The sequence below is a fragment of the Convolutriloba macropyga genome, unplaced genomic scaffold (assembly GCF_964194025.1).
Source record: "Convolutriloba macropyga unplaced genomic scaffold, txConMacr16.3 SCAFFOLD_821, whole genome shotgun sequence".
Lineage (NCBI taxonomy): Eukaryota > Metazoa > Xenacoelomorpha > Acoela > Convolutidae > Convolutriloba > Convolutriloba macropyga.
The window spans coordinates 14,436-38,697 of record NW_027450512.1 but is presented as its reverse complement, the minus strand read 5'-3'; the positions used below and the strand labels follow the sequence as shown (position 1 = coordinate 38,697).

Here is a 24,262-nt window from a genome sequence, read left to right as displayed (position 1 = left end):
ATCTCGATCGAACTAAATATTCGCAGCAGTCTGCGAGCATAAGAAAACTATTGGAATATAGCATGAAAGCCTATTACCAATTTTGACTGCACTAATAAATGCACATTGAGAATGTTCTGCAAATGTTGCCACTGCAAAAACAACTTGAACAAATTTTGATCTTGCAATATGGGTCTCATAATCTAAGGGATTTCCCTATAGCCTTTACTACTGCTACTTTTGTAATATAAGTCTTGAGTTTCCTTTGTTTTCATAATAGCTATTATTATTGCATTGATCCAATAACTTTTCTCTGATTGTGTTATATTTATGGAACATTTTTTTAAGCATTAATAGCGATGTTCGTTCATTTTTGCTATTTGAAGTGTCTGCTTCACATGTATATATGTAATAACTGGTAAAGACGGAAATTTAAATAAGTGAGGGCTTGCATTATGGGTCTCGAAGCCTTGAGGGATACCCTAAAGCGTTTATTTCAAAACCACTATAGTTTTTGCTTTTGCCTTATTGTTGAGTTCATGTTGTTGTTGTACCGCTGTATCTTTGAGTCTCAGTAACGAGGGTGCTATAGGTCACAATCACTCTAAGGTGGTTTGTCTGTAAAGGAAAAGAACCAAAGTAGTTCGTTGAGATCTTTAATGGGGTTCATTATCTTATGTGGGTTTCGTTCTGGATTTGTTTTTACTCTCACTAATCCGGGGACCTCAAAAATAGACCCTCATTTCTAAGTAAACCCTCATATCTTCCAAGCATATATTGCTGTCATAAATGGTGACACAAGTTTTGCTAATTTTAGTCGAAGATGGCTTCGTTGTTACGTGTTGATCCACCTACAGAGCTTGTTTTCAATGGCCCGTTCACCGAAGTTTCTGAGAAAAAGATCCATTTGGCTAACGTTTCCGACAGTGATGTTTGCTTCAAAGTTAAAACAACAGCTCCTAGGAGGTACTGTGTGCGTCCCAACAACGGAATTATTGAAACAGGGAAGGAACAAGACGTGCTAGGTAAACCTTACAGCTTTTTTTCTTGAAATCGATATGCTAGCTCTTTGTCAGACTTTGTCAAAATAGCTCTTCGTCAAAAAAGACCTTAGAAATTTTAGTTTATATTTAATTGGACTCAAATTGATGTTGCATCTTTAGTTCTTCTGCAGCCGTTTGAATATGACCCTCAAGACCGGAACAAGCATAAGTTCATGGTACAGTGTATGCAGCTCACTCCAGAAGAAAAGGCTAACTACGGAAGCAACACAGAACCTCTTGTAAGTTTGTTGAAAATTAAGGTTTCAAATAAAGAGCAGACGGGCTCGGAGTTGGTTTCTTTCTCAACTGATAAATTGAGGCGACTTTGAGTTGTTTTTAATAGCCAGCCGCCCTCATCTTCTCAGCCGGCTATTATTGCGCTCGTATTTTTTTACAATTCAAAGAATTTGAATTGTATTGGGGCGCTGTCTTTTTTTTAAGGTCTGTTCACACATTTTCATGATTTTTGAAGTCAAATTGGAGTAGTGATTTTGGTCACGCCGAAACAGGAAGTGGAGCGAAAAAGCGAGTGGTTTTGCGGCGTGAAATTTTTTCGCTCTAAATTTAAAGTAGAGTGAGAAAACAGGGTTTGAACAAAAATTCGCTTTCTCGCTAGTGGTTTTTTGTTCACATGCGGCAATTTCACTTTGATTTTTAGTTTTTTCCATTTTTTTGATCGGATTTTTTTTCTAAATGGTTTCCCAATCCATTCATAGTCCGTTCTTGGTCTAGTTTTCTGTTTAGTCAATGAAAATTCTTTGAATTGTACGTCAGGACTTGTCCTGCTATGTTTTTTTACTTCGTCAAACTTTTTTTCGCTTTACCATTTTGCCGCTTTTTCGACATTTTGCGTGAAATCTTTTTGACTTCTCTAGGCTAGTTTCTCTCATTCTGCTAAAAGTGAATTTGAACATCAGTTGCTAAGCAAAGCAATTCAAAATGAAAAGAGTCGGTATAAAAAACTGAAGTCAGAAATAGAAACGGGATAAACCCATAAAGCCCAATTTTAGATGCCCGCTATTTGAACGTAGTTCCTGTAAGTCTTAGTTACCACCTCTAATGCTTATTGGTGTTGATAGTAGCCCCTGTAGCCTCTCTCTAAGAAACAGAAGTATGTTCAACTACGAAATGCCATCAAAATAAATCGGACTTAAAAAATATTTTTGTACAAAAATCATTTTTTTTTCAATATATTCTATTCGTTCAATCCCAATCATGCTTATTGTAATCAACGGCGGCTATTTTCCGGCAATCTGCCGGGTATGTTTATTACATTAGTTTGTTAGGGTAATGAGCATATATAAATGCTATCATGATCATGTCTGGCTCCAGGACTTAATAATGTGTTAAATAACCCCTGTTCAATTGGCATCGTTTTCTGTTGAAGAGTTTTCTGTTAGAGGCTAATTCCGGACATTATGAAAGAATTATGGCTCAGAGAGGTGCTATGGTTTTGCTTTTTTACGACTCTTTTTTTATCGATAATTTTTTGGAGCGTATTTAAAACAGGATAAAAAAATCAATGCCGCACGTAAAAACTAAGCGTTTAGGTCAAATGTTTAAACGAATTGAAGAGCAGAGAGAATGATTTTTGTTCAGATCGTGTTTTTGAGAGAGCGAAAAAAGTAGGTGTGAAAACATGTTTGCTAAGTGAGCGATTTATTTTGATGATTATTATAGGCTTAGGCACCCCATTTACAAACTCAAAATTGCTTTCAAAATCAAAGATTAAATAAATAGTATTCATTGTTTTCCGATAATTAATGTCATGGGGTATTAGTTTAATTTCAAAAAGGCAATTTATTGCATTCAAAAGGAACAGCAAAACTCAATCAGCTTCGCCTAAATGCAGTCCTGACATAACGAACCTTCAAATTGTGTGCACATTGGCATCTAGTCACCTTATCATTTCGGAAAACTAATGCGCCAAAATACACGTGAATTTTATTTTCTGCGCATGGTGAACCCAACGGTTGCCGAAAAGATGAATTCTTAGAGGAGACGTTTCATATGTAGCCAATGAAGCTGTTTGATATAATTTGCTCTTGATGAACCAGGTGATAGTCTAAAAATGAGACATGCTGAGTTCATTATTTGCTGTAATTTCTGTATACTATACACATGTAGTCCATTGTACAGTGAGTTGCAGTAATCTATTCGCGAGAGGATCTTTACCCGAACTAACTTGATCAACGACTTTCTGTCGACTGTATCTCTGATGGATTAAATTTTTCGCAGGGAATATTAACATCTCCGACACACAGAACTAACTTGTATTGTTTATGAAAGTCTGAAAGTTGAAGCCCAGCAAAGTAACATTATTAGATGAGTTGGCGTTTGCTGGAATTCCAATATTGCAAGTTAAACTATTCTTTCTACTAAGAAACATGAACTCAATTTTATTTGAATGAAAAGCCCCCTGATTTATCGAAGCATGGTAAACAAAATAAATGACAGTGGCATCGGCGTAAAAATGATAATTTACATCACGACGTTTTGGCCTTTTTAACGGACTGAGAAAAACATCCCGTCTTCAGCAAAGGAGTAAGAAGTTTTCGGAGGTCGAGGAAATAAGAATCTGGAAATGGCTTAACAAGATTTCTCGGAATGATGTCCAGTGGAGAGGTACTGTCTGACGACGCTGAAATCAAATCTCTAATCTGATTTATCGACAATTCTGTGACCGATTTCATTGAGTTAATTTCGGTTTTCTGAGTTTCAGGACCTATCGCAGTGGGAATTGATGCAATAATAGTTTCCACTTTAGATATAAAGAATTCGTTAAGTCATTTCGCAAGCTGTTTTTTGTTTTAATATTTCTTGAGCTGTTCTACATCTTGACCAAGAAGCATTTTTAAGGTGGCAAACTTCTTACGGCTGCAATTTTCCACCATTGCAACCTCAATGTATTGTCTATGCTTCTTTAAGAATTTTTCAAAATGCATATGAGTAACTTTCATTTTAAAATTTTACTACAATTGTTTTCGACATTCTATATTTACGCTCTGCTTTTCTCTTCCGCTTCCAACTCAAAAGCTTGTCGCAAAAAATGGGCATTGATGTTCAGTAAATGTTTTTGTTTTGAGTGGTAGAACGGAATCCAGAATATTTCCTTCGAACTTGATACATTTCCCATGCTTCATCAATACTTGAGGCAAAATTAAACTTTAAGCATGGCTTCAATAACTTAGAAATGAATTCCAAATTTACACTGCATTTTTTTTACATTAAGTGAAGTATTAAAATCACCGAGAAGAATAATCTTGTCGAATTCTAGTGTTTTTCTTCAAAAAGAATAGTGAAGTGATTAATGAAAGATTTAATATTTAATACAGGTGGTTGATAAACAGCCTTTACTAAATAATTGGTAGCCCCAATAGTTAAAGAGGCATAACAGTATCCAAAAAATGATAGGAAAATTTTTCAAAATTTTCCGAATGGAGATAACATTTGTAAAAGAGGCAGGCAAATTGCGCCTCCTCTTTTATTAACCCTAGGTGCACTATAGAAAAGAAATTCTGGGGAACAACACTGCTGGAGAATAAATTAGTCAACTGAGTTGTTCGTAATCAACGATTCTATAAATATTTCAAAACTAATTTCTTTTACTTTCAAGAGGTCATTTACATCTTTCGTTTTGTTCCTGACAGAGCGTACGTTATTTAAACAAATTTTTATTTTTTATAGATCTTTGTTTTGTCTTTTGTTTTAATTGAGGACTGGTTTGTAGTCAATGTTGATCCACTTTTGTTAGCCAATTTCGGGCGGCTTCATTGAGATAAAATCTTTACACCGTAACGTTTTCAGGCCAATAATCGTAAATCAACTTTCTCATCAAACTTAAGTACTTAATGGAAAGCTTTCAGTTGAGCTTCTGACTTCAAAATTTGGTAAATATGAAGTAGTTCAACGTTATTTTCTGCGTAGTTCAACGTTATTTTCTGCCCAGTACTCCTTTTCCGATGCTGTTATGCTCTGACTCAAGCGACCTACATAAATGACGACGCGTCGGGGGTTTTTCGACACCATTGATGACCGCTGGATTGGTGTTCGTTCCTGTTTTCACCTCCTTAGTTGATCTTACTTTTCTCTGACGGTTTCAAAAATTCAATTTATTCTGCCCTGCTCTTTGTTTACTGTTGCAATGTTATAACTGGATGAGCTGCCGTTTCGTTTCATGGCGTGTCCACTTTTAGAAAAGGGAATTCCGGCTTCTTTATCAACGCTATCTCATTGCTTAGTATTTTCACCTCGCGGATCAGAGAATAATCACAATCGAGCTTTTTTCAACGGCTGTAACTCTATACTGCGCAGGTAGTTCTGCGGTAAAGATAGGAACACAACCAGCACATGACCAGTAGATCATCCAGTAGATCTTTCCTTTGATATTTGCGATACTTGAAATTTCCAATCAACCGAAGTCAACATTTTTTCTTACGTTTCACTTACAGTGCAGTCACTTGTATAATGCAAGGTTCGTTACAAATTTGCAGAATGCTTTGCGCCGTGTTGGGGCACCATTGTAATTTGGGATAAAGGGGGACTAAGGGAAGGGGGGCTAGGGACCTGAACTAATTATTCAAACAAATGTGGAGAACACTCACTCCAAATGTTTACAAAGAAATATTCAGTAGGGCCAAAAATGTAGGGAAGCAATCAAGGAGATACAGAGAAATCTCTCCCCGAATGATTGATACCAAGTATGCAATTGTAGATGATTCTCGTCTTATTTCCGCCGCCGGAATCTGCTGAAATCACCGGTAACTGGGGCTACCCAGTTAAAGTGCGGCCGCTGATACCACACAATTTGCTAGTCTTTTTGGTAGTTTTTTATTCATCTGAGTGTTTTAATGCAATTTTGAGCATTTTTTGTGATTTCGCCGTTTGAGGCTTTTTTAACGGTTTTTGTACTCTTTTCATATTTTCCGTAACTGGTATAACTTAATTGGTTAAAATGAGCTTCTCTATTTGTTCTCCTGGCCCATCGACATCGGCAATATCAGTTAGAGTTTGTTTTAACAAACTTAAAGAGCTGATTATAAAGAATTATTCTGTTTTTGTTAGCCTTATCCTTCTGTTTTTTCCAACTCTCAGAATATTTTTTTTCATTTTTACTTAATAACAGAGTTGTTGACATTGTTAGGGTTTTTAAGTCGAAACAATTAAAGCTTTGATACCACATATTTTTGTTAAAAATTAATTATATCTGACGTTTTTGTAAATTTTCGTTCATGCCCAAGTTTTATGTGTTTTACAATGCGTTTGGGTGTTGCGTAGGTGCCCAATAAATTTTTAGGTTTTGTTCTTTAACTATTTCTTTCTGCTCGATTTTTCTCCTTTTGAGATGTATCGTTAGTTATATTTATCCTTTCGTTTGATAGTCAATTGTTGAGCTCAGTTATTTTACGCCAGACAATTGTCATACAATGCTTCTGTAAATACAACTTTTCCAAGAAAGCTTTCATAATTTGTCCCCCGGTAATTTGTTTACACCGGTTCTTGTTTCAAATTGAGTATTATAATAAAGTTAAAATTTCTACCAGTTAGCAGCTGGATAGTGTAAGTTATTTTTACTTCGAGTCAGTTCCGGAGTCTTTTGGCTATATTTTTAGACTGATGTCATAATTTTAGATTGTTTTAGAGCGTTTCAAAGGTTTTTATTAATTAATGGGATTTTTGTGCTAAATGGAAGGTTTTCACTTCTCCACCTAAGGTTTTCACTTTTACTTTTAACTGAATGTGAGCCTGATGCTTGGAAAACGTTTATTGCAAATTTAATGCAGGTTCTTTGGAACCATGTTTTTTTGAATTTTGACAAAAATTGTCAAGATTTTCATTTTCTTACAATTTTTTGCTTCACCTCAAAATTAGATGTTTTTGCGCTTATTTTGGGTTTTCTGAGCAATTAAGTTTTCTCGATTACTCGAAATGTTGTTTTCGTTTTGTATTTGTTCTTGTACAAATTGAAAAAGTAATTGAATTTTTCTTTTGTTTTTCGTTTAATTTACTTTTTCATTAAATTCATGTTCCAATTAATATATATTTTTGTTTACGTGCGTCTTTTTGAAGCTGTTTTAAGGTTTTTAACTAGGGTTTAGGTCAAATGTTTGAACGAATTGAAGAGCAGAGAGGATGATTTTCGTTCAGATCGTGTTTTTGAGAGAGCGAAAAAAGTAGGTGTGAAAATATGTTTGCTAAGTGAGCGATTTATTTTGATTATTATGATAGGTTTAAGCACCCCATTTACAATCTCAAAATTGCTTTCAAAATCAAAGATTAAATAAATAGTATTCATTTTTTTCCGATATTAAAGTCATGGGGTATTAGTTTAATTTCAAAAAGGCAATTTATTCCATTCAAAAGGAACAGCAAAACTCAATCAGCTTCGCCTAAATGCAGTCCTGACATAACGAACCTTCAAATTGTGTGCACATTGGCATCTAGTCACCTTATCATTTCGGAAAACTAATGCGCCAAGATACACGGGAATTTGATTTTCCACGCATGGTGAACCCAACGGTGGCCAAAAAGGGAGATGTTTCATATGTTGCCAATGAAACTGTTTGATATAATTTGCTTTTGATGAACCAGGTGATAGTTTAAAAATGAGATATACTGAGTTCATTATGCGCTGTAATTTCTGTATACTATACACAGGTAGTCCATAGTACAGTGAGTTGCAGTAATCTATTCGCGAGAGGATCATTACCCGAACTAACTTGATCAACGACTTTCTGTCGACTGTATCTCTGATGGATTAAATTTTTCGCAGGGAATATTAACAGGGCTTAACGATGGCCATTTTAACGGACTGAGAAAAACATCCCGTCTTCAGCAAAGGAGAAAGAAGTTTCCGGAGGTCGAAGAAATAATAATCTGGAAATGGCTTAATAAGATATGTCGGAATGATGTCCAGTGGAGAGGTACCGTCTGACGACGCTAAAATCAAATCTCTAATCTGATTTATCGACAATTCTGTGAGCGATTTCATTGAGTTAACTTCGGCTTTCAGAGTTTCAGGAACTATCGCAGTAGGAATCGATGCAATTATAGTTTCCACTTCAGATATAAAGAATTCTTTGAAGTCATTTTGCAAGCTGTTTTTTGTTTTAATATTTCTTGAGCTGTTCTACATCTTGACCAGGAAGCATTTTTAAGGTGGCAAACTTCTTACGGCTGCAATTTTCCACCATTGCAACCTCAATGTATTGTCTATGCTTCTTTAAGAATTTTTCAAAATGCATATGAGTAACTTTCATTTTAAAATTTTACTACAATTGTTTTCGACATTCTATATTTACGCTCTGCTTTTCTCTTCCGCTTCCAACTCAAAAGCTTGTCGCAAAAAATGGGCATTGGTGTTCAGTAAATGTTTTTGTTTTGAGTGGTAGAACGGAATCCAGAATATTTTCCTCGAACTTGATACATTTCCCATGCTTCATCATTACTTGAGGCAAAATTAAACTTTAAGCATGGCTTCAATAACTTAGAAATGAATTCCAAATTTACACTGCATTTTTTTTTACATTAAGTGAAGTATTAAAATCACCGAGAAGAATAATCTTGTCGAATTCTAGTGTTTTTCTTCACAAAGAATAGTGAAGTGATTAATGAAAGATTTAATATTTAATACAGGTGGTTGATAAACAGCCTTTACTAAATAATTGGTAGCCCCAATAGTTAAAGAGGCATAACAGTATCCAAAAAATGAGAGGAAAATTTTTCAAAGTTTTCCGAATGGAGATAACATTTGTAAAAGAGGCAGGCAAATTGTGCCTCCTCTTTTATTAACCCTAGGTGCACTATAGAAAAGAAATTGTGGGGAACAACACTGCTGGAGAATATATTAGTCAACTGAGTTGTTCGTAATCAACGATTCTATAAATATTTCAAAACTAATTTCTTTTACTTTCAAGAGGTCATTTACATCTTTCGTTTTGTTCCTGACAGAGCGTACGTTATTTAAACAAATTTTTATTTTTTATAGATCTTTGTTTTGTCTTTTGTTTTAATTGAGGACTGGTTTGTAGTCAATGTTGATCCACTTTTGTTAGCCAATTTCGGGCGGCTTCATTGAGATAAAATCTTTACACCGTAAAGTTTTCAGGCCAAAAATCGTAAATCAACTTTCTCATCAAACTTAAGTACTTAATGGAAAGCTTTCAGTTGAGCTTCTGACTTCAAAATTTGGTAAATATGAAGTAGTTCAACGTTATTTTCTGCGTAGTTCAACGTTATTTTCTGCCCAGTACTCCTTTTCCGATGCTGTTATGCTCTGACTCAAGCGACCTACATAAATGACGACGCTTCGGGGGTTTTTCGACACCATTGATGACCGCTGGATTGGTGTTCGTTCCTGTTTTCACCTCCTTAGTTGATCTTACTTTTCTCTGACGGTTTCAAAAATTCAATTTATTCTGCCCTGCTCTTTGTTTACTGTTGCAATGTTATAACTGGATGAGCTGCCGTTTCGTTTCATGGCGTGTCCACTTTTAGAAAAGGGAATTCCGGCTTCTTTATCAACGCTATCTCATTGCTTAGCATTTTCACATCGCGGATCAGAGAATAATCACAATCGAGCTTTTTTCAACGGCTGTAACTCTGTACTGCGCAGGTAGTTCTGCAGTAAAGATAGGAACACAACCAGCACATGACCAGTAGATCATCCAGTAGATCTTTCCTTTGATATTTGCGATACTTGAAATTTCCAATCAACCGAAGTCAACATTTTTTCTTACGTTTCACTTACAGTGCAGTCACTTGTATAATGCAAGGTTCGTTACAAATTTGCAGAATGCTTTGCGCCGTGTTGGGGACCATTGTAATTTGGGATAAAAGGGGGACTAAGGGAAGGGGGGCTAGGGACCTGAACTAATTATTCAAACAAATTTGGAGAACACTCACTCCAAATGTTTACAAAGAAATATTCAGTAGGGCCAAAAATGTAGGGAAGCAATCAAGGAGATACGGAGAAATCTCTCGCCGAATGATTGATACCAAATATGCAATTGTAGATGATTCTCGTATAATTTCCTCCGCCGGAATCTGAAATCACAGGTAACTGGGGCTACCCAGTTAAAGTCCGGCCGCTGATACCACACTAAATAACTACAATCAATAAGCTGAAACGGAATTAATTAGCCTCCCGGGTGCACTCGTAGACTATTTAATAAGTTCATCACAACAATTAGGCTAAAATTAAGGCTTGATCACTAAGTGAGCAAAATTTTTTGACGATATTAGATTTTACTTCATTTCTTTGAGTAAAGTAGTTTTCCGAAACCATCTTATCAATTTGCTAGTATTTTTAGTAGTCTTTTTATTCATCTGTGAGTGTTTTTATGCAATGTTGAGCTATTTTTGTGATTTCGCCGTTTTATACGCTTTTTTAACGGTTTTTGTACTCTTTTCATATTTTCAGTAACTGGTATAACCTAATTGGTTAAAATGAGCTTCTCTATTTGTTCTCCTGGCCCCTCGACATCGGTAATATCAGTTAGAGTTTGTTTTAACAAACTTAAAGCGCTGATTATAAAGAATTATTCTGTTTTTGTTAGCCTTATCCTTCTGTTTTTTTCCGACTTTCAGAATATTTTTTTCATTTTTAGTTAATAACAGAGTTGTTGACATGGTTAGGGTTTTTAAGTCTAAACAATTAAAGGTTTGATACCACATATTTTTGTTAAAAATTAATTATTTCTGACCTTTTTGTAAATTTTTGTTCATGCTCAAGTTTTATGTGTTTTACAGTGCGTTTGTGTTTTGCGTAGGTGCTCAATAAATCAGTCAGAAACTGGTTCTTAAAGTGTGTTGGTAGCAGTTTACTGAAACTTTACAGTTTCCAGCAAAGTTTAATGAAAAAGACAACAAATTTTTAGGTTTTGTTCTTTAATTATTTCTTTTTGCTCTATTTTTCTCCTTTTTGGAGATGTATCGTTGGTTGTATTTATCCTATCGTTTGATAGTCAATTGTTGAGCTAAGTTATTTTACGCCAGACATTCTGTCATACAATGCTTCTGTAAATACAACTTTTCCAGGAAAACCTTCATAATTTTCCCCCTGATAATTTGTTTACACCGGTTCTTGTTTCAAATTGAATATTATAATAAAGTTAAAATTTCTACCAGTTGGAAAGTGTAAGTTATTTTTACTTCGAGTCGGTTCCGGAGTCTTTCGGCTATGTTTTTTAGATTAATGTCAAAATTTTCAGATTGTTTCAGAGCGTTTCAAAGGTTTTTATTAATTAATGGGATTTTTCAGCTAGTTGGAAGGTTTTCACTTCTCCACCTAAGGTTTTCACTTTTTTATCACTTTTACTTTTAACTGAATGTGAGCTTGATGCTTGGACAGCGTTTATTGCAAATTTAATGCAGGTTCATTGGTACCAAGTTATTTTTGAATTTTGACAAAAAATTGTCAAGATTTTTAATTTCTTACAATTTTTCGCTTTACGTCAAAATTAGATGTTTTTGCGCTTATTTTGGCTTGTCTGAGCAATTAAGTTTTCTCGATCACTCGAAATGTTGTTTTCCTTTTGTATTTGTTTATTTGTTCTTGTACAATTTGAAAAAGTAATTGAATTTTTCTTTTGTTTTTCGTTTAAATTACTTTTCATTAAATTTATATTTCAATTAATATATAATTTTTCTGTTTACGTGCGTCTTTTTGAAGCTGTTTTATAAGGTTTTTTTAAAATGTTTTCTAACAGATTATTGCAGACAAAAGGAATTTTTTGCAGCACGTTTTGATACCTTCTGGAAGTTTTCGTAAAAAAAGGCAATTTATCGCTAATTTAAAGGTTTTTGAAATATTTTGCCTATTTTTAGTCTATTTTGCGATTTTTTGCCCATTGCGTCGTTTTATTGAATTTTTGGGCAAATGAAATGAAGCCTCATTCCCGAGTCTGTTTACTACCAAGGAAACGGGTTTCTTTTACTACAAAGTTGCCTCTTTCTATAAAGCTTGACAAAAAATTGAGACATTTTACAATTTCTTTGTTTTCTCAATTTTTCCTTTTCGAGAATAGGGATGCTTGTGAGCGCATTAGGGCTTGGTTATTTTTTTTACTGTTATTACTAGTTATCTTTGCATGAAACAAAGTTTTGTATGTGTATTTGTACTGTATGAAAAATTGAAGTCTCCTAGCTTTTTATATTAATTTATTTTGACGAAGTTTTTGTTGTTTGAATTAAGATTGTTTTGTCTGCATTGATGCGTTCTGCAGGGAGATATTAGCTGTATGAAAACTAAGTTTTATTGGGGATACAACTTTGATTGTTTTCAGGAATTTGGCCGGCTGTGTGTTTTTTCAGATCTGTTCAGATTTTTACGATTTTCGGACGCAAATTGATGTGATGATTTTAGTTACGCCGAAACAAGAAGTAGATTGAAAATGCGATTGGTTTTGTGGCCTGAAATTTTTCACTCTAGTTTTAAAGTAGAATGAGAAAACTGTTTGAACAAAAATTCCCAATGCACTTATAAACCATTCTTGGTCTAATTTTTTTTTGTTTAGTCAATGAAACTTCTTTGAATTCTTTGACTTGTCCTGCTATGTTTTGTTTTTTTGAAAAAGCAGCTTAATTTGAATTAAAGTGTGAATGAAGCTTTTAGTCTGCGTTCCTAAAAGCCCCTACCCCTCAAATGTCACCAGAAGCTTATCTTTGACTTTTGTAGATTGTAGGTTGCATCTCACGTTCTTTATTTATTTCAAGGTTTTTGTTACAACCATATGACGTCACGATCACTTCAAATTCGTTAAAAAATTTTTTTCAATGAATTGCGTGCTTGACTCAATGGCGTCATTTTTTGTTTATCCGCTTAAAGTTTTTGGACTAACGTGATTTACCTCACTCTCAAAAATGGTTTTCGACACTGTCAAAATTGCATTTCGGATATTTCCCCGCTAGCGCAACCCCACCCAAGTAAATTAGACACCCCCCATTAATGTATGTTAAAACACTGTATGCGTTTTAACCGTTACGTGTGAATAGGCATTTCGAACACACTATCAAAGCGGATGTTTAAAAATAATTCGTGCATATAGTAATAAATCACTGCCTATACTGTAAACATCAAAAACTTATTCTCATTACATTACCTCTTTGGATTTACGGGTTTTGTAATGGTGTTGACTACTTTTATTTTCTTGAAAGTTTTTGCAAATATGGTTGTTAATGAATTATACCCGGCACGTTATCAAAATAATTTACCTTCTAAGAATGAATACGGGCGTTAGTGTTTTGAGGGTCGGCTATATAGGACTGGAGGGAACTAGCGAAGATCCGACTTTTCTTTACTTCAAATCAAATAGATAAGGTCAAATGAGTGTGTGTGTCACACTAATTGAAGGTTATCTGAGAGCGGCTAATAGAAGAAGCATTGAGTTAAACGGATTCTTAATCAAAATTTAACATCTCAGCAATTAATAAAAAGAAGAAATTTCTCCTTTTCGGTCTTATTTTATTTTTTTGAGAATGCAGATCTGCAAAGCTACCACGGCTATTTTCTGGCAATCTTCCTGCTGTTTAACATCTCTGGTTTTTGTACCTTTGACAGTTTCATATAAGATAACACCTTTCAATTGCTCTCAAGCTTTGTTGGTAGCAATTATATTAGTCTTGTTCTCTTATATGCTATCTCTCTTACTTCGATTCTTTTTTCTGAAGAACAAATTATAACTTTTTTGTCTTGAGAGAAGGAATAAACTGCTAAAGAGTTCTGCCGCTGCGTAGTGCATTTTAAATCCACTACACCCTTGCCCCAAATACGGCTGTGTTGGCGTAAATTCACGGTGTGAAGGGCAGTTTTAAGTTATTTGGCACTCGTTGCCACCCTGTTGTTTTTCCTGTTGGTATTTAATGATTTTTTGTGGCACAAGGTTTTAGTTTGATAGTTTTTTAAGTTTTTTATCTTTCGTTGAAGAATGTAGTTTAATCAGATGGAACTTTGCTTTCCTGAAAAAAGTGGTATAATTTGTTGATGTTTTTGAATGTATTTTTTCAGTGTTTTCTAGAGTATTTGGTTTTAAGACAATTTAGGATTTTTGTTTAAGCAAGCTCAATTTTCAAAATATACATCTGATTGCTAAATTTGTCTTATAGTTATATTTGGGTTTGCTTCTTTTAAATTTTATTTATTTTCATTTTTGAAAATAAAAATAATGATTGAAACAATTTATTGTTGTTTAAGTAGGATTACGTAGTGCTGTGGAAACTTCATTTTATAATTTTTTGATGTTTGATTTTTTCTGCTGTTTAACCAGCTGCACAACTTCTTTAATGCACAAATAAGATATCCCCTCATGAGGTTTCATGTTCAATTTTAAAGTGAAGTTGACGGTAACCGTTGTTTTGGTTTTATTCCTTCGCGACCAAGAAAATGATCAATTATAGTATAAGGAATTAATATTTTTAAGTTGTTTTGAATAGAAACGAGCAGTTACTTAAGCAAATTATCAGCTTTTTCAGAGAAGGTAGCAGATTTCATGCGGTTATAAAATAGTCTAATATGAGAATGAGTTGACTGTCTTAAATATGACTGTTTTTGGTAGCGTATGAAACCAAGGTTTGAAGCAACTGTTTGTTAAGTGCTCTGTACGCTCACGCTATGTAATATTGGTAGATTGAGCTCAGCGAGTTTCGTCGTTCAACTGATGGATAGTCAAATTATGATTGTTCTCATACCTGAGCTCCACTGTTTCAATCAATGTAACCATTCGTATAATTTTAATAGCCGCAAAGCGATAGCTGAGTATATATTATTTCCTTTCTCTTAATTTTTTGTCAAAAAGGTTTTTTGCTACGACTATTTGGCGTCACAATCACTTCAAATCTGCTTTTCGTTCATTCGTTCATTCGATTTTGCGTGCGTTCCGTCATTTTTTTGCTCTAAGTGGAGCGGTTTTTTTGTTCATTCGCGTGATTAATTTTTTGGTCACACGTGATTTACCTCTCTCAAAAATGACTTCCTCACTCTGAAATGGACTTTACTTTAATTCGAAGCGATAAGGTCAAGTGCGTGTGTGTCACTCTAATTGAAGGTTTTTGAGGGCAGCTACTAGAAGCAGCAATATATTAAACAGATTCTTATCCAAAATTTAACATCTCAGCATTTAATAAATAGAAGTTTCTTTTTTGGTATGTTTCTTTTACTATCTTTTTGAGACTGCAGATCTACGAAGCTATTGCGGCTATTTTCTAGAATTCTGCCAATTATATTTTCTGCCAATTATATTTTTAATTTGTTTTTACAGACGACTTTTTGTCTTTTTTTCATCTGATTATTTGACTTTTCGTCCTCAAAAACTGGATGAACGTGTACAGCGCAGGAGCCTTAAAGTCACAGTCGTTCTCTTGGAGCCGTATGTCCTACTAGTTCCTAAGTATGTAATTAAGTGAAACTACTGGGGCCAAATAAATTAATGGTGTGAAAGGTGGTTCTTAGAGTTTGACCCCTGACCCCCTCACCACTCCCGCCCTCCACTCCCGCGCACACAACTGCACTCCTCGCCCTCTCAATTAAGCTTAAGCTAGCTTTGCTTAGCCGTATTAGACTGAAGACGCAGCCGAACACTCGCAAGTCGTTTGAGAACAATTGGCCCGACATTAGTTGATTCTGTTTGCCATTTTTGATTTTTAGTTCGGATGGGGCCTACCAATATTCTGGAACCAAAGTACCGAAAACCCGCTTGTTTCCATTCCAGATTAAGCAATTACCTTGGCAAATAAACATGTGTGATTGTTTCCGTTGGTGCCCCCATTGGTTATGCACTATCAGCTAGAAAACTTGCTATTACAAAGTTAATCATTGTCAAGTTATGGCATCTTCGTCGGGGGTGGCAAATAATATGGTGTCGTTAAGTTGGTGGGTGGGGGTACAAACAGAAAAGATCCCACATGTGAACCAATTATTGTAATCGTGTCTTTTAGTGTTTGATATAGAAGGAGACGTGACGTTTCTCTTATATGACTCGAAAAGTTGGTACGATGACCTGCTTCTTCACTACTCATGCCGCTTTTTTGCTGGTTTTTTCAGCTGCAATTTTTGGTGTACAAATTTTCCGTCGGTCAATTTGACTTTTCGTCCTGGAAAGTGGTGACAGGTTGAGCTCCGGGGGAATAAAATGCGAGCAGCTCTTTTCAAGCTTTACTGGTCTCTTATTGTACAATTCCGCGAAGCTGCCGAGAATACATAAATAATTGGTCTCGAACGAAGTTTGAGGTAGTTATTGTAAATGTGTGCTAAATTTTCTCTTGACGTTTTTTCGACTCGAAAAGGAGTATTGATTTTCTTGAGGTTTATTTACCGGAAGAACTATTCGTTCAGACGGCGTTTGACCTGAAAGCGAAAGTGAGTGAATTGCAGTGCGAACTTTTTTTCTGAGCCAGAGGAGTTTTTGATCATGCGTTCAGTGAATCAAATTGAAAAGTGTTTTTGACAGAATAGCGTATATAGATAGCCGTATTAAGCCGCCTTTTCTTCCTATTGGCAGTTTTTTGTTTTTAATTTGATTTGTTTTGTAGAAATATTTTAAAGTCGACGCTTTTTTAAAATGTAACCCTCGAGCTCGATACCAAAGTGTTTTTGCGAGCCTTATGATAAGTTTCAAGTAAAAAATGGGCAAATATTTCTCAATTTTTTTGCCTTTTTTCATTTGTTTCTGTGGATCTTGAAGCGGGCTTTTTGCAAAAAAATCAGTGCTTATGTTAATTACTCGAATTTTTTTGTGCACCGTCAAGGACTTTAATATCGATTGATCTTTGGGCTTGATTTAATTTTTGCCTCAATTTCAATGAATTTTTTTTGCCTTTATTAATAATGTTTTTTGCTTGTTCCGTAATTGCAATCTTAAAAAGAGATTTTAACATTTTTTGCGAAATATTTAATTGTTCGAATCTTTGAATTGTTTTGACTTTTTGAAAATCTACACACGAGGATGGCTATTGAATTTTAATAAGAGTCAATTGGTAACTAATGAAATGAATTTATTAGCATGTAACTAATAAAATTGCATTTCATTTGAAAAGCCAACTAATGAAATGCAATCTTTGGGCCTCTCAGTTTTTGAGCTTATCAGCTTTTGACCATCGAAGGAATTTGGCACTTTTTTAACATTACCACTTTTTAAATATGGAAATCTGCGGTATAAACTTGAGCGTCTATCATCCATTTGCTTCTTAACTTTCAAAAATCGAGATGTAGTATTTTCATTTCTATGTTTTTACAATGAGTACATATTGTCCACATTCTTGCATGTATCATGCTAGCATTCTCTTAAGACCCATAAATTTATTTGCTCTAATTTTAATCAAATACTTTTAAATTTTATTGATTTTGGCCTGCTTGTTGTTTTTTTTAAAAAAAATTTGGCGTACAATTTATTTCACGTAATATAATGCAGCACTGAGATTTTGCTGGAGTTCGGTTTCGAAATTTCTGCTGATTACTATGTTATTCGAATAATCTTGGCGGCCTTGGTTTGAATGTTTGACGATTTTTTTGACTCTGATAAATTTAAACTCATATCTTTATCATATCTCCAAGAGAGGTTTATCTTATTTTATCTCCAAGAGAGGTTTATCTCCAAGAGTATTGATTGCTGTGTTTATAAATCATTTTTTTTTGTTTTTCTTGAGTCCAAAAATTTTTATGCTTTGAAAATTCTGTTCAGCTTCTAAGAACTTTAATCTGCCTTAGGCTTTCACAATGATTCTGGGGTCGCAGAGTTGATTGTGGAGCTGTACCGTTTTAAGGCTAGTGTCATGCGATATTTCATGACATTTTTTTTAGCCCTGTCAGTTTTTTGAGCTTATCAGTTTATAACCATCCTAAGAATTTTGACCATTTTCCAACGTTACCAAATGTTTTTTTTAATAATGTGAAAAATGGCGGTATCAGTGTGAGTTTTTAAATTTCAAAATTATGACATATGTTTTAAGTTTATGCGGCTTTTGTATTGTTGCGGAATGTTGTCGTAATTGATTTATTTTGTTCCTCTGTTTCTCGCTATAAGAGAGATGCAATTTTTACTTTTTAAAATCAATACTGCTGAGGTTGAGTTTGTTCTAAGACAAAAGGTAATGGTTTTGGCTTTGAGTACGGTTTTTTTTTGAAATTCCGACCCTGAGTCGCTCGTGAAATTGTTCCGGCTGTGTTCTGAGAAATTCTTTTGATTTCACGCTTAGCTTTTTGAATATTTGAGTGATTCGAGTTGCGCGCATTCCAATTTAAGAATGGTGCTGAAATAAAACCAATTGTGTAGTGCGTGTAGCGTCGTGATCTATGTCACCGACTTTTCTCATGTTTACAAGTTAAATGTTCTGGAAATTAGAAATGGTTTTTGTTAACAATGATGGCCTTGTGAAGGTTTTCAAGATTATGACGGTTTTTGTTTTTTACGACGATCACGCTTTATATTGACCTATAAGCTTTAGATGATATGAGAAAGCCGAGGAGTTACGATAATCAGATGTCTTACTGAGATAAATAAGCCACTTTGTTGGATCTGGAATGCGCTAGAATTTGAGGGAGTTCAATTTTTTTCGCTAGTCGGTTAAAATTTTCTGATAATTTTCTTTGCGGTGGGTTTTTCTGTGGTTATAGCTATGAAGTCATAAGCTTAGAAGAGCTATATTGCGGTAATCTTGGTTTTTTTACATTTCAAAGAATATAAATAGAAAAAGGGGAATAAAGATTTAAGCCCGGTTATTAAGTCATAATGCATTAGGTTATCAAAGTTCAAAGTGATTGCTTGCTGGCATTAGTATTAAGCTTAATAGCTTCCAGTTTAATAGCTGAATTAAGTGTAATTTCAAGAATCTAACCGAATATGCAGAATTTTCACACCAATTAAGAACACTTTGACACTTAGAAAAATTCTGTCAACTTCCATCTCGTAATTTTTCCTTATTCTGTTTCAATCAGGCGGGTCAATGGCGGCTATTTTCCGGCAATTTGCCAGCTATGTTGAAACAATTTTTGCTAAGCGAGCGATATTTTTGATCACCTGCAGTCTTTTCAAATCAGTTTTCTAGTTTTAACTCAAACAAAAGCGTTTGTTTCATCTATTTTGACTTGTAATACTGTGTTTATTTGCTCTCGAACGAAGTTTGTAGCAATTGTATTAGTCCTGTCGGTATTTATGCGATTTTTCGCTTGACCGATTTTTCGTCTGACCCATTTGACTTTTCGTTTTTTTCCAATTTTTTGATCTGTTCTGTTTCAGGCCCCAGCTTAGTGAGCATAAATTTTTTATGACCCCCAGGCGCACGTGCTATTTTCTTCTATAGTAACTTGCTATATAGCAACATATAATTTGTAACTGGTGGTCATAAAAAACTGGGGGGGGGGGGGGGGGGGCTGAAAAAGAATAGATCCATTTTTTGGACATTTTTCTTTATTCAGGTCTTTCCTGACGCAGGGGGCAGAAAACCTCCTTAGGGCTTGATAATAAATTACTGGCAAATTTTTTGGCCATGGATTAGTTTTCAACTTTTTGTTATGACAAATTCTAGCAGTTTTTTAAATGCAACTTAAATTTTCAGATTTTTTTTGAAATTTTTTGTCTTTTTTAAGGATTCTCCAACCTAAAGATCCACATAATCTCATCTAGGATTCGATGATAGTTTACTGCATAGTTTTTAGATTTAATGAAATGTTTTTCAAGATTTTAATGTGACGAACTTTTGCAATTTTTAAAAAGTATTTGCAATTTCTCAAGTTTTCAATATTTCGATTTTTTTTCATTTTCTGGCACCAGGGTTCTAGGGACCTACTCCAAATTCTGATAATAAATTGTTGCATAGTTTTTTGACTTAATTGAATGGTTATCAGTTTTTAATGACTCAATTTTAGTAATATTTTGATAAAATTCAATTTTTTTTTTCAAATTTTCGGAAAATTTAGATGTTCAAAGTGTTTGGATATTTATGAGCCAGTGAAACTATTTAAAGCTTGAAATAGGGATACTGGATATTCCGTTGAGAAAAAAAATGTTTTGAAGATTTAACTATCTTGAATTTTGGCCAGGTTTTGTTAAATTTTGCTATTTCCAAAGTTTTTGATTATTTTTGTCCTGTTCTGAGTTTTTCTATCATTACTGGCCAACGAAACTTTTAAGTCTTGCAGATGGGTAACTTGACATAATTCCAGAAACAAAAAATAATTTTGAACAATTGTGTCCACTGCGAAATTCGGTTTTTTCTATTTGATTTATTTCCTAACAAGGCTAGAAAACTAAAAGTTGCAGACTCGCATCAAGCTAAAGCTAGCCTCACTAAACCGTGGCTAGCTATTGATGAAGCGAAACGCTCGGCGGTAATTTTAGAGCAATTCGCTCGACGCTAGTTGGTTATGTTTTGATTTTTTACAATCTGATGCAATTAATATACTTCACCATTTTAACCCCTTGGAACGCTTTTTTGGCAATTTTTACGGTCTTTTTATGGTTCATCTCAGTTTTTTTAGTGTATTTAGTGATCTTTTGATTCGATTAATATTTGATTGGGTTGTTGATAGTTGCGTTTTTTAAAAAAACATCGTTAATCACAATTTTGGCTCGTTTTCGTCTTTTTTTGGCTTGTGTGCATATTTCTTTCGATTTTGAGTTCTAACCTTAAGTTTTTTGTGTGCAAGTTGAGTGGTAGTAAACCTAAAGTTTTTTGTTTGCTAGTTGAGTGGTAGAAATTTAATAAGTATTGTTGCGAAAATAGTGCAGTTTATGTAATTAATAAATCATAGCTTTGTAGTTTTTCATGTTTTTTTTTGCTTTTAGTTGTTAATTTGGATGTCTGCGACAGGCAGGTTTTTGATAGCTCACTGATAGAGTGGAAGAAAATTGATAAAGGGTTGCCGCAGAGTAATTGATAGGAAGCAGCATTTTTATGGAAGTTTTTTAAACCAAAGTTTTGTTTTTGTTTTTGGGTTTTTTTTTGTCTGTACCGTTTTGCGGTTTTTTTTTCCAATTGGCATTCGTTATTTGAATAAGAACTGTTTTTTGCCAATAGTTGTTTTCGAAGTCGCAACTTGTAGCAAAATTTAATCAGATTAATCTTTTTTAAAAGATTTGTTTTTTCTCATATTCTGACTGTTTTTTTGTCTGTTTCAAAAGAACCATAAACGAGTAGAGGCACATTTTATTTGATCAAAGCGAGCGGTTTTGCGACGTAAATTTTTTGTTCTGATTTTGATGTAGATTGAGAAAAAAGTCTTTGAACAAAATTTTGCCTTCTCGCTGGTGGTTTTTTGTTCTCATGCGGCATTTTAACATTGATGTTTAAAAGTGTTTCGATTTTTTTATCTGATAATTATCTAAATGGTTTTCTCAATTTTTTCATAGTCCATTATGGGTCAAATGTTTGTTTAGTCAATGAAAATTCTTGAAATTATTGCGAAACTTGCTGATTTTTTATGCTTCGTCAGGCTCTTTTTTCGTCAGGCTCTCTCTCTCTCTCTCTCTCTCTCTCTTTCTCATAAACTAAATTTTTTGGTCATTTGCGTGATTGGATTTTCATCATACGTGACTTACCTCACTCAATAAAATGAGTTTTCACTTAAGTATAATCTGAATTATTTTAAGGTCAAAGGAAAGGAACTCATATTTGTAACAAACGTCGCTGATGGAAATACTTTTGCGGAATGATTTTTAACAAGCTTTGTTAATTTATCGTTGAATTTTTTTTAAAAAATAGCCTTTTAAGCGATAACTTTTTGTATCTGTTTCTATCTCTTTTATACGGCACGCAAATCTATTGTTATTACAGCTATTCCGGCAATCTACCGGCTATGTTTTTAATGCTCTCAATTGAATTTAGTTGCAATCATATAAGTCCTACTGTCTTACTGCAATTTTGCTTCCTTGTAATTTTTTGTCCTAGCACCAATTTTTCGTGACTTTTGTCCTGAGAAATGGGAGAAACTGGTGACGCTCAAGGGCATGAATTTGCTTAGCAGTTCTCTTAGAGACCTTCAAGTCTTAATATGCGAGATTAACCAAAATTGTTGGAGACAAATTAAGTTGCTAAAACCTGTTCCCTTCCCCAACCCACCCCCCTCCCACTTCATATTTGGAGCTGAAAATCAACTGAACGCCTGACTTTCGAGAATAATTCGTCCGATGTTAGTCGGTAATCTTTCATATGTTCTGTTGTAGTTCAAAGACGTGGAAAAGTCAAACCCTGAGCGCATCTTAGACACCAAATTGAAATGCACTTTTCAAGTGGAGGCAAAGAATGGTCAAGGCACTGATCGAAGTGCTGTTGGTGCAACTGGAAGCCTCTCAGAAATGCAAAGGCTGGAGACAGAGGTCTCACAACTTAGACAGGAGTTATCAAAGAGCAAGGTATTGGTCAATTGATGTAATCTTTTTCAGTGAATGAATGGATGAAATTGGCCAAGTAGCTAGATAAATTAATTTTTTTGCGTTAATGGGACCACGAACGAACGTTATTGCATAAGTGATGAAACAAACAAGAGAAAACTTCCGGAATCAATGGAGAACTGCGTTGAGGCTTGAGGATGTTCAGTCAGAATTTTGAAGTAACTCTAGAGTCACGTAACCGTTTTGGTGTCACGTAATCATTGTTCCAAAGCATTTTAACTCATTGTGCCAAAGCTGTTGTCTGCGAGCCATTTTCGTAAGTCCGCTGCTCACATTTAATTAGGTTTGTCGGAATCCACGAGTCATTTTAGGAAGACAACGCGCGGTTGAGCCAGTCAAACGCAACCCTGCAGCTCGAGTTAAGCCAGAAAGCAGACCTATCAACCCACGCAAAGGCGCCCGGGGGCTCCAAATCCTCAGTTGCTACCATAATCCTAATTTTACTTGCATTGACTTGTGGGGCCGCACTGGGCATCTGGTGCGCCCCAATGGTGAGCGGGGAGCTCTGAAGGTGGGACAACAATATGATATGAGACACACAGTTATAGATGAACACAACAACTAATTGTTACAAAGTTCCTATTAGTTATCGAATTAAACAATGTTTCCTTTATTTGAACTAATTTTCAATGAATGCTCACGGTTTTCTCAAATATCAATGAATAAAAATGGATTATAAAACTTTGACAGCCTTATCCTATTTCAAATTAGGCCCAGAAAGCCCAAACTTGTGCAGGTCTTACTATGATGTACAAAGCTGTAGACGAATAAGATACAAATTGCTGTCGAAGGTAGCTAAAAATCGTATCCCAACTAAGAATGTGTAACCTTGGATAAAGTTAATAGATTATGGCTAGTCAATTGTAGTGATGGTTTGCTCCAAGACAACTTCAACCATCCATTTCCGCCATGTTAATTTATTTGAAGCCATTGTATGATTCCAATACGTTGAGTAGTTTGTTTTGTAATCGATGCTCCTGTTAATTTTAAGAGGGTTATATTTTAAATCTTTTTTGATCAGTTTTTCTAAACGTTGTGCTTTGGTGAATCGTAAACAGCGTATGTAATCTTAAGAAGCTTTGTTTAAGTCCATCTCTTACCCCTTAATTCTCTAAATTCTGATCATGTCATCAAATTTCGCTGTGTATTAATTACACAGCGAAATTTGACTGTGTATTAATTACTGTGTATTAATTGTTTGATGGACTTGGACCGTTTCGACCGTTTAGGTATCAATGTGTACAATGATGATGAACATCGTAGTAGTTGAGCTACCTGAAGCAATAATTCTTGTAAATGCCGTTAATGTACAATACTGATGTGAAATGAGGGCTGATATATCGTTATTTTCTTAATGTTCTGCAGTTTCTGTTGAATTTGGTTTCCCTGCCTGCCTGCCAGACAATGGCGCCTAATTTTTACTAAGGCAGAAAGCCCAGCGTCCTAGTTAACTTGTGCCCTAACGATATTTATTAATTTATTGTTTATAATTATGATAATCGAATGGTTTTTGGAACGGAAATGTCCTTACAATCTTTATTGCCGGCCAAATTGATGTTTTTGACTCGCTTTTCTACTCAGCAAGACAAAGTGCATAGTGAAACAGCTGGATCAGTCAGGATGTAGCTTGTTTTTCACCGTTTAAAATGAAGGTTTTAAAATGAAATTTTCTGAGATCTCTCAATTTTGTCACCGCTCCAAAAAATCTCATTGTTTTCCATTGTTTAATTAGTTGCTCTCAAACGAAAATTGCAGTATGGAAATTGGTACTGGTGCTTGTTGCGTTATTCGACAAATGTTAAGGGAGTTTGACCTCAACTTCACCCCCGCGCCTAATTTTTTGATTGCTCTGATTGAGAG

The 24,262-nt window shown here is 34.7% G+C and overlaps 2 protein-coding genes across 2 annotated transcripts in view; one reads left to right on the top strand and one right to left on the bottom strand.

Annotated features, from left to right (window-relative positions):
• The window catches only part of LOC142355963 (uncharacterized), a 52,200-nt gene extending 42,002 nt beyond the window's left edge, over positions 1–10,198 (bottom strand). The window contains exon 1 of the mRNA XM_075407963.1: positions 10,187–10,198. The gene's annotated coding sequence lies outside the window, so the exon portion shown is untranslated. The remainder of the gene's footprint in view (positions 1–10,186) is intronic.
• On the top strand, positions 768–23,971 carry LOC142355962 (vesicle-associated membrane protein-associated protein B-like). The gene is made up of 4 exons (XM_075407962.1): positions 768–1,004; positions 1,143–1,261; positions 22,175–22,363; positions 22,714–23,971. Exons 1-4 carry the CDS (start codon positions 803–805, stop codon positions 22,909–22,911), a joined length of 708 nt encoding a protein of 235 aa, XP_075264077.1. The 5' UTR covers positions 768–802; the 3' UTR covers positions 22,912–23,971.
• The last annotated feature ends 291 nt before the right edge of the window (positions 23,972–24,262 follow it).

What these genes read in the sequence shown, in the direction of transcription:
- LOC142355962 (XM_075407962.1), top strand. Translation starts at nt 803, where the DNA reads ATGGCTTCGTTGTTACGTGTTGATCCACCTACAGAGCTTGTTTTCAAT. An exon ending in GAAGGAACAAGACGTGCTAG is followed by an intron (nt 1,005 to 1,142) that starts GTAAACCTTACA and finishes TTGCATCTTTAG; the next exon opens with TTCTTCTGCAGCCGTTTGAA. An exon ending in AGGAGTTATCAAAGAGCAAG is followed by an intron (nt 22,364 to 22,713) that starts GTATTGGTCAAT and finishes GAGTCATTTTAG; the next exon opens with GAAGACAACGCGCGGTTGAG.